Raw genomic sequence first — 16,725 nt, 5'->3', positions numbered from 1 at the left:
GTGCGGTAGTTCTAGTTCGGCAGCAGCAAAGCATCGCGCGCTGGCTTTGAAAAGTGTACAGGCCGCGTTTTCATTCGGTCGTCGTCGTCGTCGTCTATTTGACTGCTCATCTTCGTACGGGGCGATTTAGTGAGTTTTTGGTGGCAAAGTGTACAGGCCGCGTTTTCATTCGGATCGTCCGCGTGCACGTCGTCGTCGTCGTCGTCGTCGTCTATTTGACTGTTCATCTTCGTACGGGGCGATTTATGATACGATAAATGCAACATCAACATTTTTTGCGATTTTAGTCAACAGACATTGAAATGTTCGTCACGTCAAGTGTCGGCCCAAGTTCCAAAGCCACGTTGGTTCAAATCACTTTATTTTCTCTTTCGTTAATTTTCGCACTCCGAAAACTATCTGAATGGTTCGTCATCTTCGATGTCGGCATGTGTTTTGTTTTAGTCCAAATGAAAATAAGTGGTTTGATATTAATAGGGTTGCATGAATCACTCCACTTACCAAAGTGAACTCATATCATGCGCCCTTTCCCCTCCCCACTAACAAAAAGTCCTTCCCATGACAGACGTGGAGACGCAGAGGTGATCTCGGTCTTTAGTAAGCAACGCACGTCATAATAACATTCCTTTCCTTCCTCGATGACCGTAAGGACGTGGCCGGCGCCGTTATTGACCTAATAAAGTTTGGAATTCTCGAATATGCACATTGAGGACGGTAAGCTACTCCCAAGCTCCGTCTGTTGGTTCCTTGTGCAACTTCGATTGTTCAGGTCAATCACGGAGTAGCAACTACGAATAGTACGGTCATCTATGCTCATGCTCATGCTCATGCTCAACGACTGGAACTATGATAATCGGAGGAATTTGGCACTCTCAGTCTTACAAAATCAAACGATTTATTTTAATCTGCCCGACGTTTCGGCCATGGGATGTGGCCTTTTTCAAGGGAAAACTATATTTGAAAAAGAGGGCTTTGGTTGGTCACAATTACACTTTTGGGGATCTTAAATTAGTCTTACTTGGTCTATCGTTTTCGTCCTAAATTGTTTGTTTTTTGTGGTTGTCGGTTGGTCATGATCTGGGCTTCTAAGGGTTAAATTAAATTAGTGGTCAACATAATTAAACTTTTATGGTTTAAGCCTACTTTTGTGGTGATTTTGTGGTAACTTTTTCCATTAACTTTTCACAGTACTACTTGATCTAACCAACGACTGTTTCAAAATGGTGAAATTAATTGAGCTTTAGCCTAGTTCCTAACCCTGTGTGTTGCTACTTTCATTGTTTCGTCTAGATCGTCTACTCTTAAAATTTCTAATGGTGTGGAGTATTCCAGCGTAAGTGGTATTGAGGTTGTCTACGTCAGTTCTATAGTTTACTGTGTTAGTCTGATTCGAGATGTGACACATTTCTAATATCGGGAGAGCTGAAGCTCTCCGTGTTTGGTCTAGTATGGTTGTTTTGGTTAGGTCGAATTCATGATCATGGTCAATAGTGTGTTTCATAAGTGCAGTCATTTCCTTAAGCCTATCTATCTCCTCGTTTGCATGTGTTGTGTTTACTTCTACAAGTCGTTTGTGTTTGTTGATGAGTGTTTGATGTCCACTGAGTCTTGTTTTTAGTTGATTTTTTGTCATTCCTATGTATGTCATTTCACAGTCTTTGCATGGGATGTTGTAGATAACATTAAATTGTTGTGTTTTCGCAATTGGGTCCTTCACCTGTTTTAGGATGTTTTTTGTTGTTTTATGGTCTTATATGCTAATCTAACCTGCGGATAATCTTTTTTCAGGCTGTGTGCGATGCTGCTAGTGAGCTGTGGTATGAACGGGATGGATTTGTAGACGGATTCGGTTGGTGTTGGCGAGTTTTGGATTGCTGTTTGTGTGTTATGGTCATCGGTGGGTGGATTCGTCGGTGCATCATGCTCGGAGGTGGCAGCTGTTGGAGAGTCTTCAGATGGTGATGGAGCAAATTGTGGGTGGTGTTGGTTTCTTGATGTTGAATGGTTGAGGATCCTGTTGATTAGCGCTGAAGGGTAGTTGTTGCGGCGTAGATGTTGGAATATTGTTTGCTTGAGGTGGTTCCAGTTTATGTTTGTTGTTAGTGCTATTACTCGGTTAATGTAATTCGTCGCTACGTTGATCTTCATTAATGTCGGGTGGAAGGAGTGGAAATTCAGTAGTCGTCCGGAGGCGATGGGTTTCGAATACCAGCTTGTACTTAGCGTTTGGTCCTCATGGCGTGTTATGAGGGTGTCCAAAAACGGTAGTTTGTTGTCGACCTCTGTTTCTGCCGTAAATTGGAGGTGGGGGTCATAACCATTGAAGATGTCCAACACAGTTTGTACCTGGTCCTTCGGTAGAGCTAGTATTAGGTCATCTACAAACTTTTTTAGAATTGGTATTGGACATTGTATGCGCAGCTTCACGGTGTTTAGCAAGCCCTCCATCACGATGTCCGCTAGAATCGGGGAGAGTGGGCTTCCCATAGCTGTTCCGAATGTCTGGATGCAGTATTTGCCGAAACGTCGGGCAGATTAAAATAAATCGTTTGATTTTGTAAGACTGAGAGTGCCAAATTCCTCCGTCTATTAGTTTTATTTTATAATAACAAATTTTGTTAAAAAGATTATCGGCTCAGTAGAGTTTTAAATTAAACAAGCGAGCCTCCCAAATAAACGAATTAGAAAAAAAAATACACTGATCATCGCTCGCTACTCCGATTTTTAGTTGTTTACAACCACCACCTCAGTTTTGTGGTGAGCCAACTTTCCTGGATCTCAACCACGCTTCCACAACCTCGATCGAGTGGGTGGTAGTCAACTCTACTTCTTCGATCGACTTACCATAGACTACGAGTGTAAAGTCGTCAGCAAAGCCGACAATCTCCACTCCCACCGGGAAATGTAACCTCAACACCTCGTCGTGTATGACATTCCAAATCACTACTGGAACCAGGATGGAACTTTACCAAGGACCTCTTCCGCCAATCTCTTGTAGGCAGTGCCCTTGCGCTCCTTATCACGCTTCGGCACCGGGATCATCTCGCCTGTACGAGTACGTCTCATACGTGCCTTCATGAAGAAACTGGGGTTCAATTCAACCTGAATCAAATGTAGTTGGTATTGCTAATAAGACCATTTGTGATCTACGGAGGAACCTATTTTTATTATTCATGCTTCTTTACTGGGGAGCGAAAGTGGAGGTGGGTCAGCCACACCCTACGGAGGGCGGAAACGAAATCTGCAAACAAGCGTTAGACTGGAACCCAGCAGGACATCGCAGCAGAGGTAGACCCAGAGGCTCATGGTGGCGCAGCCTCAACAACGAAATCATGCAAATCGACAGAAATTTGACCTGGCCACAGGTCAAGGCGATCGCCTAGGATGGAAATCTTTCAATTCGGCCCTCTGCACCACCGTGGGTGAACAGGACTGAAAGCAAGTATGAATGACAATCTTTTGTGGGTGTGCAGTAGAACAGTGCGTTGAGGAGAAGGATGAACCACGAGTTCGCTGCACTCTACGGCGAAACCAAAATTCAGAAGGTAGCCAAAGCCGGAAGATGGGGATTTGCGAATGAAGCGGGGAATGAAATCAGGTACCCGAATATGCAAACTACCTAGCGAACAAATATTTTGCAAAGTTCTGACATCTGATTGATCATTTCCGACAAGCAGACCGCATTATTCGGAATATTACGGTGAACACGATTGCAAGCCTCCAAACCGACGCGACGTATATCGTCGCCGCATCGACTGAGCACCGAGAACCAAGTCCTGTTCCAGTAGCAGATATTCTGTTGTAGGCCTGGTCGCCGTCACCACCGCCATCTGCTCCGGCCATTTTCGGCACGGTATTGTGTACCTACTGTTTTTATACACGCAGAGGAGATGCGCGGTCGCCTAAAATTTGCATGAATTATGAACACGTTTGCACATTCATTATGCGAAATTTTCCGCGAGTTTTGATGTCGTATTATTTAATTTAAATACATGAATATGAAAATGAGACGGCCACACGGCCTACGCGCCGCGTCGAGACGATCCACGACCGGGGACATTCCCAGTGGGTGGTCTAGGAAAATGTGATGTGATGTCCCGGTTTGCCATTATTATCTCACAAAACACACTACTGGCCCGCGCCGTTAGGTAAGTATAAGATAGCCGGTGTATGAATTCAGTCGGAAGTTTAGTCTATATGGATCTGGAACACAGGACAGGAGTGGCCATTTGTTGCGCGAAAATGGCTTGATAAGGAAGGAGTCTGCGGTACCGGATACTGCTAGCATGGCCGAAATAATTCCAAAAGCATTATCACAATGCCGGGCGATGTGCTTGTTTGACGCAAGGGACTGAAAGGGAACAACATGTATGACGCATGTTGGGGAAGCACCTTGTTTTTTCCAAGAGGGTGGCGAAATGGATGGTTGACAGTAAGAGCATTATCTCTGAAAATAGTTAACACATGCGATTGTGTTGAATTCCATAAATCCCGGTAACCCAAAATGGGAACCTATGTAGTATTAAATGAACAGCAACTAAATTAATCAACTTACTTTGGAGCGCCTTTGGCAATACTGGTGCTTTCAAACTGGGCACGTTTCTCCTCCCGTATTCCTTCGAAGCAGGTAAGGACATCGCAAGTTGAAGCGGTGTAGTTTTTCTTGCCAACAATCACCGTGACCATCGGTAGGGCCTGAAAAATGAAACAGTTGAGAATGAGTTTGTTTTATTCCTGTATTGATTAGCGTATCGAAATACTGAAATGACGAAAACATCGTCTAGGGATAAGTTTTTATAATTTATTTCAGTAGAATTTTCTTCAGAGGGTCATACATTCATGCCTCTTAAGATAAAGTGTCGGACAAAACAATAAGACCACCAGCCATTTTTCATACAAAATGGCCAAGTTTGACGATGTGATGCTCGGTTTCTAGTGAACCGATTTGGCTGCAATTTCGATAAGCCAACATGGAATTTTGATTTGTATTCTGTTGAGTTCAGCCTCGGTTTACTAGGAACCAAGAACCATATCATCAACTTGGACATTTTGTATGATATAGAACCAGTAGTCTTATTGTTTTGTCTGACACTGTACCTCTATAAGCTAAACGGTTAACCTTGTTGAGTTCCCTCTTTGTGGCAGTAAGCTACCGCGATGGACGTCGATGCTGATGGTTGGGGTACATCATACTCTATCAATAAATCTTTGCTGTTCACGTTCAATTTCTCGAGTCAATTAGACGACAGTAGTTGTAATCCGTTTGCTGCTTTTCATCTCATGCTTCTCCAATAATGGACAACAGACAACAAATCAACTTCAACACCCCACCCCCCCCCCTGCCTCCAGGACCACCATCCTGGTACAATTGTTGTTTTCTTTCGACCCAAAGGTAAACGTTTGGTACCTATTTATTCTTCTTCTTCTTCTTATTCTTCTTCTTAACATTATAGCACTTTGTTCCCACTGGAACTTTACCTGAATCTATTCAACTTAGTGTTCTTGGAGCATTTCAACAGTTATTAATTGAAGGGCTTTCTTTGTCTATCATTGAATGAATTTGTACCGTTTCGGGATTGGCGATCCAAAGCCTAATCCACAAGGCTAACTTTGGACCCCTGAACGTTTGAACACCGTTCGGATCAGCAAGAATCTGACTAAGCGTTTTTAATTTGTTCTTCTTCTTCTTCTCTTCTTCTTGGCGTATCTTTTCACTGGGACAACGCCTGCTTCTCATCTGTTCTGTGAGCACTTTCATAGTCATTAACTGAGCGCTTCCTCCGCCTATAAACATTTTGCATGTGTATATCGTGTGGCAGGCACGAAGATACTCTATGTCCAGTCCAAGAAAGTCGAGAAAATTTCCCTCGGGTCACCGTGATCGATAGCAGGCTACCCAAGTAACAATTATACTTTTGTGACAATCCTGAAGTAATTTCTAAGATAGAATAATAAAACCTAGCAATAAAGCTCTTTGTTCTGCAAATCCGAGATAAAATAGACATAAAATATCTATAAGACGAATCTGGCCCACTCTTCAGGAGATCTCCAAGGCTGCTTTCGAAGACTGCTTTGAAACTAGTTGTATTTATGTACTTGCACTGATGATTGATTATAAGAACTTCATAAAACTTTAACAAGAATAGCTTAAGGCATGTTGATCTTTTAGCTGTCTTTCCCAAAAGTTCTAGTAGAGCACAATAAATGAAATCTTTTACCTAAGCATTATGCAGATGCGAACAAGTTTTGTTTCATGGATGAAATGATAATTGAACTTTGAACTGCGAATTAATTTTCATCAAATTGAAATGGCTAAAGCATTTAAATTGCCTGAGAGATAGTTGATGACAGGGAATCATAATTTTCCGTGCCATACCCACTACTTCGTTAATATGCCATCTAAAACATACGAAAATAACATAGCGCCTCAAGAATAATATCATTCATTAATATACGAAGACAAAAATTTCGTATAAAATAACAAAATAAATAAAAAGTGCAACGCCACTTTTTCAATTCCTTCTAGACATGGCTGCCGTTCCAAGCGAACAAAACTCGTGCAGCCGCCATCAATTGTTATTACCTTTAATCCAACCCACTTCAAAGCAATGATGAAACTATGTTGGCTTGCATGAAAGCTACAGCATTTATTGAAGATTGTTTTTACTAGTAGTGATCTTAAGGCAGATTTGTTCGTCTTAAATGAAACTTGTGCGCTTTATTCAAGAGTAACAGCTTTTGACAGTTGTTTGTTTACGTTTTTGGAGCTAGAAAATTGTCTCTGTACATTTCGCGTCAAGATGTGCCAATTCGGTGATATTTTCGTGTGTTTTTGCAATAATGAAGTGCAACTTACTAAAATTACTTTATTTAGCATGAACACAAGAAGAATCACAGTAAGTACCCATATCATTTTCGGTTCGTATAGCTGTGGCCTGTATGAGTAACTAGCTAAAGGTAGGGCGACAGCAGCAAGCTACTCGCATTTTTGATTGTCTATAAATTAATCAATTCGTCGATATGATTACTTTTGAGCATCAAAATGGATAAATTATCAGTGAGCAAAAAGATTAAATGTTTACATTTGCATGAGAACGCAGTTTAACTACCAATTTGTTGCATAATTTATCGTTTGAGTTGATAAGTTAGTTCATTTTTTTATGATTTCGCTTAGTTCTTGTTCCAGAGTAGTGGCTCTTGCTCAAGAATAGAAGGTTTCAAGCAGTTTTTAAAGAAGAATAACTCAGATGAAATGCACTTCAATAAACGAAGCATAAACTTCTATTAAAATATTTTGGTGTTATGTGTTGAAAATAACTTCAAATACGACTTAAAACTGATGATAAGATGAAATACTCTAGTAGATCCAGTCGTTTTATGCGCAATTTTCAAAATTAACTTGAAGAAAACCTAAAAACCGCAAACGAACGAAGATTGTTTTCTCTTGATAAAAACAATCACAAATGTTCCATGAATTGGTCATGCTACGATAAAGCTTCCATAAAAATAAACAAATCTTAATGGAATTTAAATTGTTACTTGGGTAATAAGATTGTGACCTATGAGCTTTCTACGCTCGAGTATTATGTTTAGCTTCCAAGCAACAAGATCGAGATCTTGGGAGTCTTTTGACCTGCGTAGCGATCATGCCATACTGTGGCTGTTTCAACAACACTTCTCTATCTCCTGGTCAGATACCGGAATGTGGGCAACTGTCCACAATCTGCCAAAAGCGTGAAGAAGGTTTACACTCCCTCTGATCAGTTTTGCGGTCTAGAATTCAGGAAAAAGTGACCACGTGGTTTAAGGACAGCCCCTTAGGTAACTACGCTCAAGTGAGCTGGTAAAGACGGCATTCTATGGGAGCATCCATTAAGTACGTCACGCTAGAATTGGGAATTTTCAACCCCCCTCCTCCCTTCGAACGGGTTTTTCTTATACCACACACATTGCCTCCACCTCCCTCCCCCCCTAGGACCGATGGGCTAATGTCGGTGCTGTCTTCCGTCCCATAAAACCATGGCGTGACCTTCAAGTACGTTCCTTATCTGTACTCAGCTTAGGAAACTAACTGGGTGGAAGTAAGTTTAGATGAACACTCCTGATTAGCGCTGATCGGGCTCTGAGCTCTGCCCCTATAAGGGCCTGTGCCAACCCTCGGGTAGCCTCCCTTCTTGCATAGATAACCACCAGGATTATTGGCGACTACATCATTGGCAGTGAGGGATAGCGGCTCTAAGGAGACCCAACAGAAATAACGACTACTAAATTCATGAACAACAGCAATGTGATCGAGAGTGGAGAGGCAGAAAGAACGGCGTTTAAACCGAGGAGGACTGACGAGATCCCCAATATGAGGCTGGTGTACCCACCATCGAACAGGCGGCAGGAGGTTCAACAGGAAGAGCACGAGCAGCACCAGCCAAGGAAGCGCAGATGACTGGAGCGGACATCACGTGGGCGCTGAACCGCAACAGGAGCGGTCTACATAAGATGTAGGTAGTTGCCGAACAGCTGGACGAGCAGATCAGCTACACGAGTGCGCAGACTACCATCAACAAAGACCTGAAACAGGGCCTGCTGAAGCTCCGCAAATCTCTGGCTCTGGCCAAGAAGAATTAAAATCTCCTGGTCGAAGAGCGGAGTGCGGCTGATGCGAGCAAGGATGAGCGGTCCACCCAAACGGATAGCTTTCCCAGTAAACATTTTGGTCTGTATATTTTTTTCTATACAACACCATATAAAAACCTATTCAATCGTATAAACTGCACCAAACTGCTATATGCATACCAAAGTGGAGGCCATATACGTGCTTTGGAAGACTTTTTTCGACTTTCAATGATATGTAAAACGATGCCCGCAATATTGATAAAAAATCAAATAAAATGACTTCCCATGATCAGTAATGCGAAGTATCATTTTGTTTGAAAAAGAATCAACCGTCAAGCCTTGAAACCAGGTCCTTGAGATCCACAGTCAGATACCGTACCACTGTACTAACTCATCTTTCTTGATCGGGGTGTTTTAGTTGACCAATATAAACTCAACCTTTCCTGCACATATCACTTCTCATGATGCTAAATATGATGACTGGGGGTAAACTTCCCTAAGTCGTTGCGATTGTGCCCGACACTTCACTCACCTGATATATCATGTATATTATCCTATGCCTAGGATCTGTCAGATTATACAACTTGCCACGAGTTTGAGCTGCACTGTTAACGACTAGTTTTGTTTACAACCGAACACCAGCACCGTGCGCGCTCCGCCGTCGTCGTCGTCGTCGCGGAAATGAACTGTGATTTAGTTTTAGGTATATTGTGCAAATCTGCAAAAATATTGCCCAACCATAGGAAATGGACTTCTAGACCAGAAGCAACGTCCCGTCGAGGTACCTGTTTCAGGCCAGGATGGATAATACCTTGTGTAAAAACCCACCCGGAGAGTGGATGCTTCTTCCTTTGCAGGAAGATCGTGTGACTGAAATTATGTGGCTAATTATCGAATTGTACACACCCTCACGTATTAGGAACATGAATTAGAGGTACGTATTCATAAAATTATGAGATTTTGCTGCTATATGCTAAAGTCTGCTTGCCAAAGGGAGTACTCGGTGAGTTTAGTGTTGATTTGTGTTGATCGGCACCGGTGCAAGATTATGCCAAGATTTCTGCGATTCCATTCGCTACTTATCAAGCCTAAAATATGACATGCCATGTTTACGAGTCGCAGCGATTTCAAATCGCGGTATTTGTGGCTCGTTTTATTTCCATCATAGGTTATCGTTAATAAATCGCAGTGCAGATTTTTATACAATTGATTGTATCATTTTTGCTACAAGGATTATCGTCTTATGTGATTTTGATTTTTTATGAATCAAAATACGATTGGACCTACACATCCTTGTACGATGTGTGGTTTACTGGGTTCTCTTTGCCGGCAACACGATGATACAGCACGAAAACATACAGCCGCAGCCGTGGCGGAGGGGTCAAACCACCCTATGGCTCAAGCTGCATGGCCGAAACCTACCAAGGAGTGCGCCGAGGTGCTGGGGTTCATACGATGCGAAAATCGTCTCTTACTGCTGGGCGCGGATGTAAAGAGCATACGGCGCACAGGAACTTGAGAGATGATGTTAGTGCTGAAGAAGGAGGCGGCCACGAAAGGCACCTCCTAGAAGGCATTAGCTCAAGAGGTATTAGGCAAAAAGTGCGGGTGAGAGCCCAAACGGTGGACGCGACTCTCCGGTATAAAAACCTGGACGAGATCACTGACGCAGAAGAGCTCGCAGCCGCACCAAGTGCATCGATCCGTCTGCGAAAGGATTCAGCAGGCACACAGATCGTCACAATCAAGCTTTCCGTAGGGGGGGGGGGGGGGGGGGGGGGGTTTGAACAATACGACTGCAGTCGATAAGATCAGGGTTGGCTGGCTAGTGTGCCCGCTTAGCATATACGAGCCACCAGTGGGGTGCTTCAAGTGCTTTGAGCAAGGACATAAGTTGTGGGCGTGTAATGGCCCCAACAGGAGCAAGCTCTGCAGAGAGTGCGGAATGTAGGACCGTAACGACAGGGAGTGCAACTTGGCACCAAAATGCTTGATTTTCACGGCGAACAAGGGTCATACGATGCGAAGGGCGGCCCTAAATGTCCAGGCACGCGATGATGTCGAATCAACCGACGATGATGCAGGTTATCCCGAGCAAAGCACAATAACTGAGCAGTAACAAACTGATAACTAGTGTTCGCTCCAGAACTCATTTTACAATTTTGTGTTATCAACTTGGTAGTTCATGTTACCATTACCTGTCAAACTGGGGGCATCATCGTCGACAACAACAACGGAAGTTAGTTATCAATGACCGTTGCAAATATCTTTATGATAACAAAATAAGTTTTCAATTGGATAAAATTGATAGATTTACAGAAGTTGTTATCAGGGTGCCTTTGATGATAACATAATGAGATATTGTATTGGTATCACGGGTATACTTGTTTGTTATCATGTTTGTTATGTTGCCTGCTTATTCAGCCACAATGAGAACAAATTTAGTCAATTATTTTTGATATCAGATAACACAGTAAGTTATCCGGTTGTTATGAAACTTTGCTCGGGATACACAGCTGAACCTGAACCACTGTGATGCCGCACAACAGTGGCTGTGGCAGTCAGTTACGGAGTCAAGTACAGACATCGCCCTACTAGCGGACTCCTACCACACCACCCAACCCCCTCCCTCCCTAACGGGAACTGGGTAACGGCTAAGGGCAAACCAGTAGCGATCGGAACAACCGGGGTTGTTTTCTGGTCCAGGAAATAATTTCCACGTTGCAGGAGGGCTGTGCAATAACGTAGTTCAACGGGGTGTACTACTTACTGTAGTTGTTATGCCTTTCCCAGGTTGTCGATAGATCAGTTCTCGTCTTTGCTGGATTCACTATCAAGCGCACTAGTGGGATTGAGTCCCGTGATCATCGGTGGAGACCTAATGGTCTGGGCGACTGCCGCTTGACCAACGCGAGCGGCTGGGCTTTACTCGAAGCTATGGCTAGACTGAACGTACATGTCGTGAACGTAAGCGACAAAAAAACCTACAGACCTTCTGCAGCCCGAGTCTTCCCCCTTGCTCAGGCTGGAAGGTTGACGATGGATACACGCACAGTGACCATCTGGCTATTCGATACAGGGTAGAACACGGAGGAAGACGACCACAGCCGAAGGTCATCGACCGTCATCGGGGATGACTGACCTCGTACTTCCAGCCAGCATTTGTGGAGCGATTGCTAATGAAGGGTAACACTGACGATCTATCCAGTGATGATCTAGTCGGAACCCTAAGCCGTGCGTGTGACACCGCAATGTCTAGACGATCCCTACCCAGAAATGGAAGCAAACCGGTATGCTGGTGGTGTTCAGGAATTGCAGAACCCCGAGCATCCTGCCTAAGAGCAAGAAGGAGAATGCAAAGAGCTCATTGAGGGCAGAATGGAGCAAAGGGAGGCCTACGGGACGGCTGAACTGGCACTGAACAAAGATAGTAAGGCGCGTAAGCGGGCTTGCTTCAAAAATCTCTGCCAGGTAGCCAACACGACCCCATGGGGAGATGCCTACAGAGTAGTCATGGCTGAAACGAAGGACGCGTCAGCACCCCTAGAACGCTCCCCCGAAATGCTGCAGAAGATCGTGTTCCCGCGCTGACCAAACTGGCCAAAGCGAGGCCACCCCCGTGACGAACGACGAGCTCATCGCAACAGCGAAATCGCTTAAGTTGAACAAGGCTCCGTGTCTGGATAGTATCCTGATAGTAGCCATCAAGACGGCCATCGAGGCTAGCCCTGACATGTTCAAAATGGCTTCGCAGATGTCTTTAGACAGAGGCGAATTTCCGGAGAGGCGGAAATGGCGAAGATGGGTTCTACTGCTCAAACCCGGGAAGCCACCTGGCGACCAGTCGGCATACAGACCTATCTGCCTTCTGGATCCCACCGCTGGAAAACGGATCATTCTGTTGAGGTTGATGGTCTATACCGAGAAATCCGATGACTGTAGCCTCTCCGAGAACCAAATTGGCTTCCGGGAGGGTCGATCGACGGTGGACGCTATTAGGGCTGTAACCAAAACGGCCGGGAATCCGCTATTGTGTGATCGTTACGCTGGACGTAAAGAATATGTTCAACAGCGATAGCTGGGCCGCAATCGAGATTCTTATTACGTATTTCTAGTCGGGATTGTTTTATAATAATTTGAGAACTCTTAAAGTATAGGTCGCTGGTTTTGCTTAGTGGCCTAGTGGACTTGCCCCTACAATGTCTCCTATCAATTGAATTATGTATCGTATTTCGTTATCAGTGGCTGTCAGTGTGGAATTTAACGTAAGTGCTGATAAAGCAAACCCTCTGATATTACCTCAATCAACAGAATAATTACCATTGATAACAGTCTACACGTTTCACATCATAATGTCATCGTTCCATGTGAACGCTGTGAACAAATCTGCTTCCTACTTTTGCTCTTTTTTTTGCTCTACCTCTGATAACATGTGTTCCTCTAATAGCCTTACAACAATAACAAGCTGCCTCAGGGGTGAGCTGGAAAGCTCTTGACCTGTAAGGAAAAGTTGCAACTCCCACGCCTCCCATGCCGAATCAACGAACACAAGTCCAGTTGATGGATGGTAGTTCATTATTGCTTTGTTGCTCCTCTCACTCGCCACCACCCACCCGTGTGTTTGAAATGTTCAATCAGACGTGGAAATTGGTGATTTATTTGATCGTTTGCCATTTGCAGGTAACTGTTGAAACTATATGAAGCGAATCATTTCGCTTGAAGGAATTTCGACTTCGGTGTCACTTTCTTGCCCTCGCCCCGGTTTCCAAGTGTGAGTTCATTTCCATTCAGTCAAACTATTTCCATTTCGGATCCAGTTGGCAGCAGCACCAGAGCGCCATAAAGGGAGCATCTTCGAAATGGTATCGTGTTTCCAGTTGACACTGGGTTGTAAGAACGGAAAAGGTACGCCGGGGTATGGTAAAACTACTAATTTTTAGACGAAATCGAACACACTCTAAACAATTTTAGACATTAAATACTAGAACATAAATCATGCTTTAATAATATCCGGGGAAGTTTTTTGTTGTTCAGAGAGATTTTTGCCAACACTTTTTGGAAATTTTAGACGGATCATGCTAAAACCGAGCCCACAGAATGAGAACGATTGCGAGTTCTAATTTCCTGAAGAAGGTGTAATAAACACCGAAACGTCGGATGAAGATCGATATTTAGTCGTTTGATTGCGTTTGAAGACTGCGAAGCCGAAAAACTTCCCCGGTTATAAAGAATTTTCAGTCGATAGCGCTTTACGATTTAATAATATCTCCACACGCCTTAGAATATACACTGAGTATTTAATTTATTTAATTTTTAGTTATTAGCTGTGTGAGTGCTCATAGAATGCTTAGCTGACCAGTAAGCTCTGCTGCAGATAAAACGTAAAGAAGCTGGCAACTTTTTGAAGATTTTCTCAAAAGATGTTAAATTCTCAAGAGTTTTTATATTTAAGTGACATTTTCTAGCATGATACAAACCTGCGTTTTGCTTTACCTTGGTATACCTTATAAGATCAAACGAGACATCCACCATTCAGCAATACCTAGCACACCGACAGCGCATGGACCCATATCCAGCAGCAGCAGCCCCATCCCGTAACACTCCAACTAACACTTACCATTGGCAGGACGAAACCATCGTTGTAGTCCACATGCTCGCCGATCAGGTTGACACGGCCCGGTGCACAGGCGGCAATGTCCGGCTCCGAGCCGAATGTGTTCCGGAATGTTTCAATTGATGTTTTAACAACCTCATCAAAACTAATTACTTTGGAGACCATTTTAGTGTCGTCTTTATTTCTGCAATTACACACAAATTTCGAAAACGGAAAGCGTTAGGTTGGTGACACGTCAACGGGTGGGTGATGTGGGGGTCTTATGATGGCGGTAGCGTGTCGGAAATGGTAGGGTTGTGAAATGGAATGATGTTTGGCTTCATTTAATGAGATGTTTCTGAAAATTCAGTAGAGTGCAGAATGTGCATTCCATATAAGTCTAGTTAAATGAACATCAGATAAATCAAACAAATTAAATTACAACTTAAATCGGTATAACCTGAAATTCGTGCCTCAAAATTCCTTTAAATAAAATGGGTTTCATCAAAACAGTTATAACCGATTGCCATCACATCTTGATCCGCATTTAAGGCTTGATGTATGTAAATGGTTAAGAAATTGTCAAAAGACCAAATATCAGTGGTGTCATCGAGGTTACTCGAAAACTTACTGAGTAACCAGCTTTTAAGATAAAAATTAGTTTAACTCCCACTATGAGCGCCTTCGCAAAGATAAGAAAAATAACCTTTGCATTTTTATAAATTTTTAATGCATTCTGCCAGGAATTCCTTTGGTGATTTTTCGAAGAATTTCATCAGAAATTGTTTTGGGAATTCCTTAAGAAAACTCATACATAGTTTCTTTTAGAGCTTTCTTCAAAATTTCCTAACGATAACTCCAGAAATTATTATATGAACATCTTTAGAAAACCTTTTTAATATATTTTATTTTTTGGTATACTTAATTATTGCAGAAATTCCTCTACAATTTTCTTGAAAATATCATCCAGAGAATTTTCAAAAAGTTTGTTCCCAAGGGTTGCTCTAGAAATGTTTCCATCGGTTTCATCAGAAATTTCTACTCAACTTCAAGAATTAGTCTACGGATTCATTTATTATTTTTTCCTTACAGAAGTTTATCTAGGCGTTTTTTCAAGAGTACTTTGTGGGATTTTTACTGGAGATTTCTTTGAAAATTCCTTAAGTTCTGTCCACAAATTCCCACTAAAATTTCTTCGGAAATTCTTTCAATGATTTTTTAAAATATCTCCGTAGACTTCTTTAGAATTAGTTTTATTATAAGTTTTATTTAGCATGGCATTTCTCCCATGCTTTTCCGTTGAATTTTTCAGGTGTTTCTCTAAAATTTTTGTTAAAAATTCTGCAGTGGTTTTGGTGGAAATTCGTTCAAAAGTTTTCCCTACAAATTTAAACAAGGATTTTTTGTTAAGAAATCGCTCCTATGGTTCTATCAGAAATATCTCCTGGCACTCCTTGAGAAATTCGGGCAGGAATTGTTTCAGATATTCCTCCAGGGATTTTCTTCAAAAGTTTTTCCAGAAGTTGCACAAAAAATACTAATTCTAAGTTATTAAAATTATCCGTGAAAGAATTTTCAACGAAATCCCTGCAGAATTCTTCTAATGAGTTCAATGGAAACTGATACCTTTGAAGATTCCTTAAACAAATTATTAGAAATGCTCAAGACAGATCAATTTCTATGGCTATCTCCAGGGGAGGTCATGAAGAAACTTCTTAAAATATCCCCATTAATAACTAGAAAAAAATATGCGAAACTTCTGGAAGGGTTTTGGAAGTTATTCTAACAAGAAGTTGCTAGAAGAATTCCTAAAGGGATGCCTGAAGAAACCCGTAGAGAAGTTTCTGATGGAATCTCTTGAATCATGTCTGGAGGATTTACTGAAGCAATCCTTACTAAAAACTCCTAAAAATAGCTCTAGAGGAATTCTAAGGAGATTTTTCATGCAATTTCTGAAGGGATCAGTTCATCAGGAGAAATTTCGAAAGGAAACCCTTCAACAACAAAAATAATCCTGGAGAAAATCATTTGAGAATCAATGAAGAATTTCCTGAAATAAACATGTACGTTCAAACGAATCTTTGAAGGATGAAATTATGGTATAATTGGAGAACCCTCTGCAGGTATTCATAGAAGAATTTATTTAAAATGTCTTAAAAATGCCAAAGAGTTGATTCTGGAGTAATTTCAGCAGGAGCTGCTGAGACATTATTTGGAGAAATTCCTGAAGCATTCTGGAAGAAATTCTAATAAAAAATCCTAAAGAAAGGTCTGAATAAATCCTAGGAGGAATACCTTAAGGAACCTCTGGAGCAATTCACTCAATGATTTCTAAAAGAGCTCTTGGAGAATTTCGTTTTTTTTTTCTTAAAGAAACTAATAGAGGAGTTTTTGAAAGTATCTTAGACAGAATCTCTGCAAAAAATCCATAGTTAGAGCAATTTTTGAAAGAATTTCTTGGAGAATCTCAGGAGGAATGCATTCTACCTACAGGGATACCTGGAGGATAGGGTTACGTACAA

General features: G+C 42.2%; 1 protein-coding gene across 8 annotated transcripts in view; it reads right to left on the bottom strand.

Annotated features, from left to right (window-relative positions):
- LOC115254245 (galactokinase) overlaps positions 1–16,725 on the bottom strand; it is a 154,149-nt gene that overhangs the window by 30,222 nt on the left and 107,202 nt on the right. For all 8 annotated transcript variants that reach the window (XM_062857345.1, XM_062857338.1, XM_062857340.1 and 5 more), the window contains 2 exons: positions 14,228–14,408; positions 4,556–4,695 (listed from right to left, as the gene is read on the bottom strand). In XM_062857345.1, coding sequence (XP_062713329.1) covers positions 4,556–4,695; positions 14,228–14,389 — 302 coding nt within the window. In that variant the 5' untranslated portion in view covers positions 14,390–14,408. The remainder of the gene's footprint in view (positions 1–4,555; positions 4,696–14,227; positions 14,409–16,725) is intronic.

This window comes from Aedes albopictus, chromosome 3, assembly GCF_035046485.1.
Source record: "Aedes albopictus strain Foshan chromosome 3, AalbF5, whole genome shotgun sequence".
Lineage (NCBI taxonomy): Eukaryota > Metazoa > Arthropoda > Insecta > Diptera > Culicidae > Aedes > Aedes albopictus.
The sequence above is the reverse complement of the archived record's forward strand: the minus strand, read 5'-3'. Positions and strand labels throughout refer to the sequence as shown.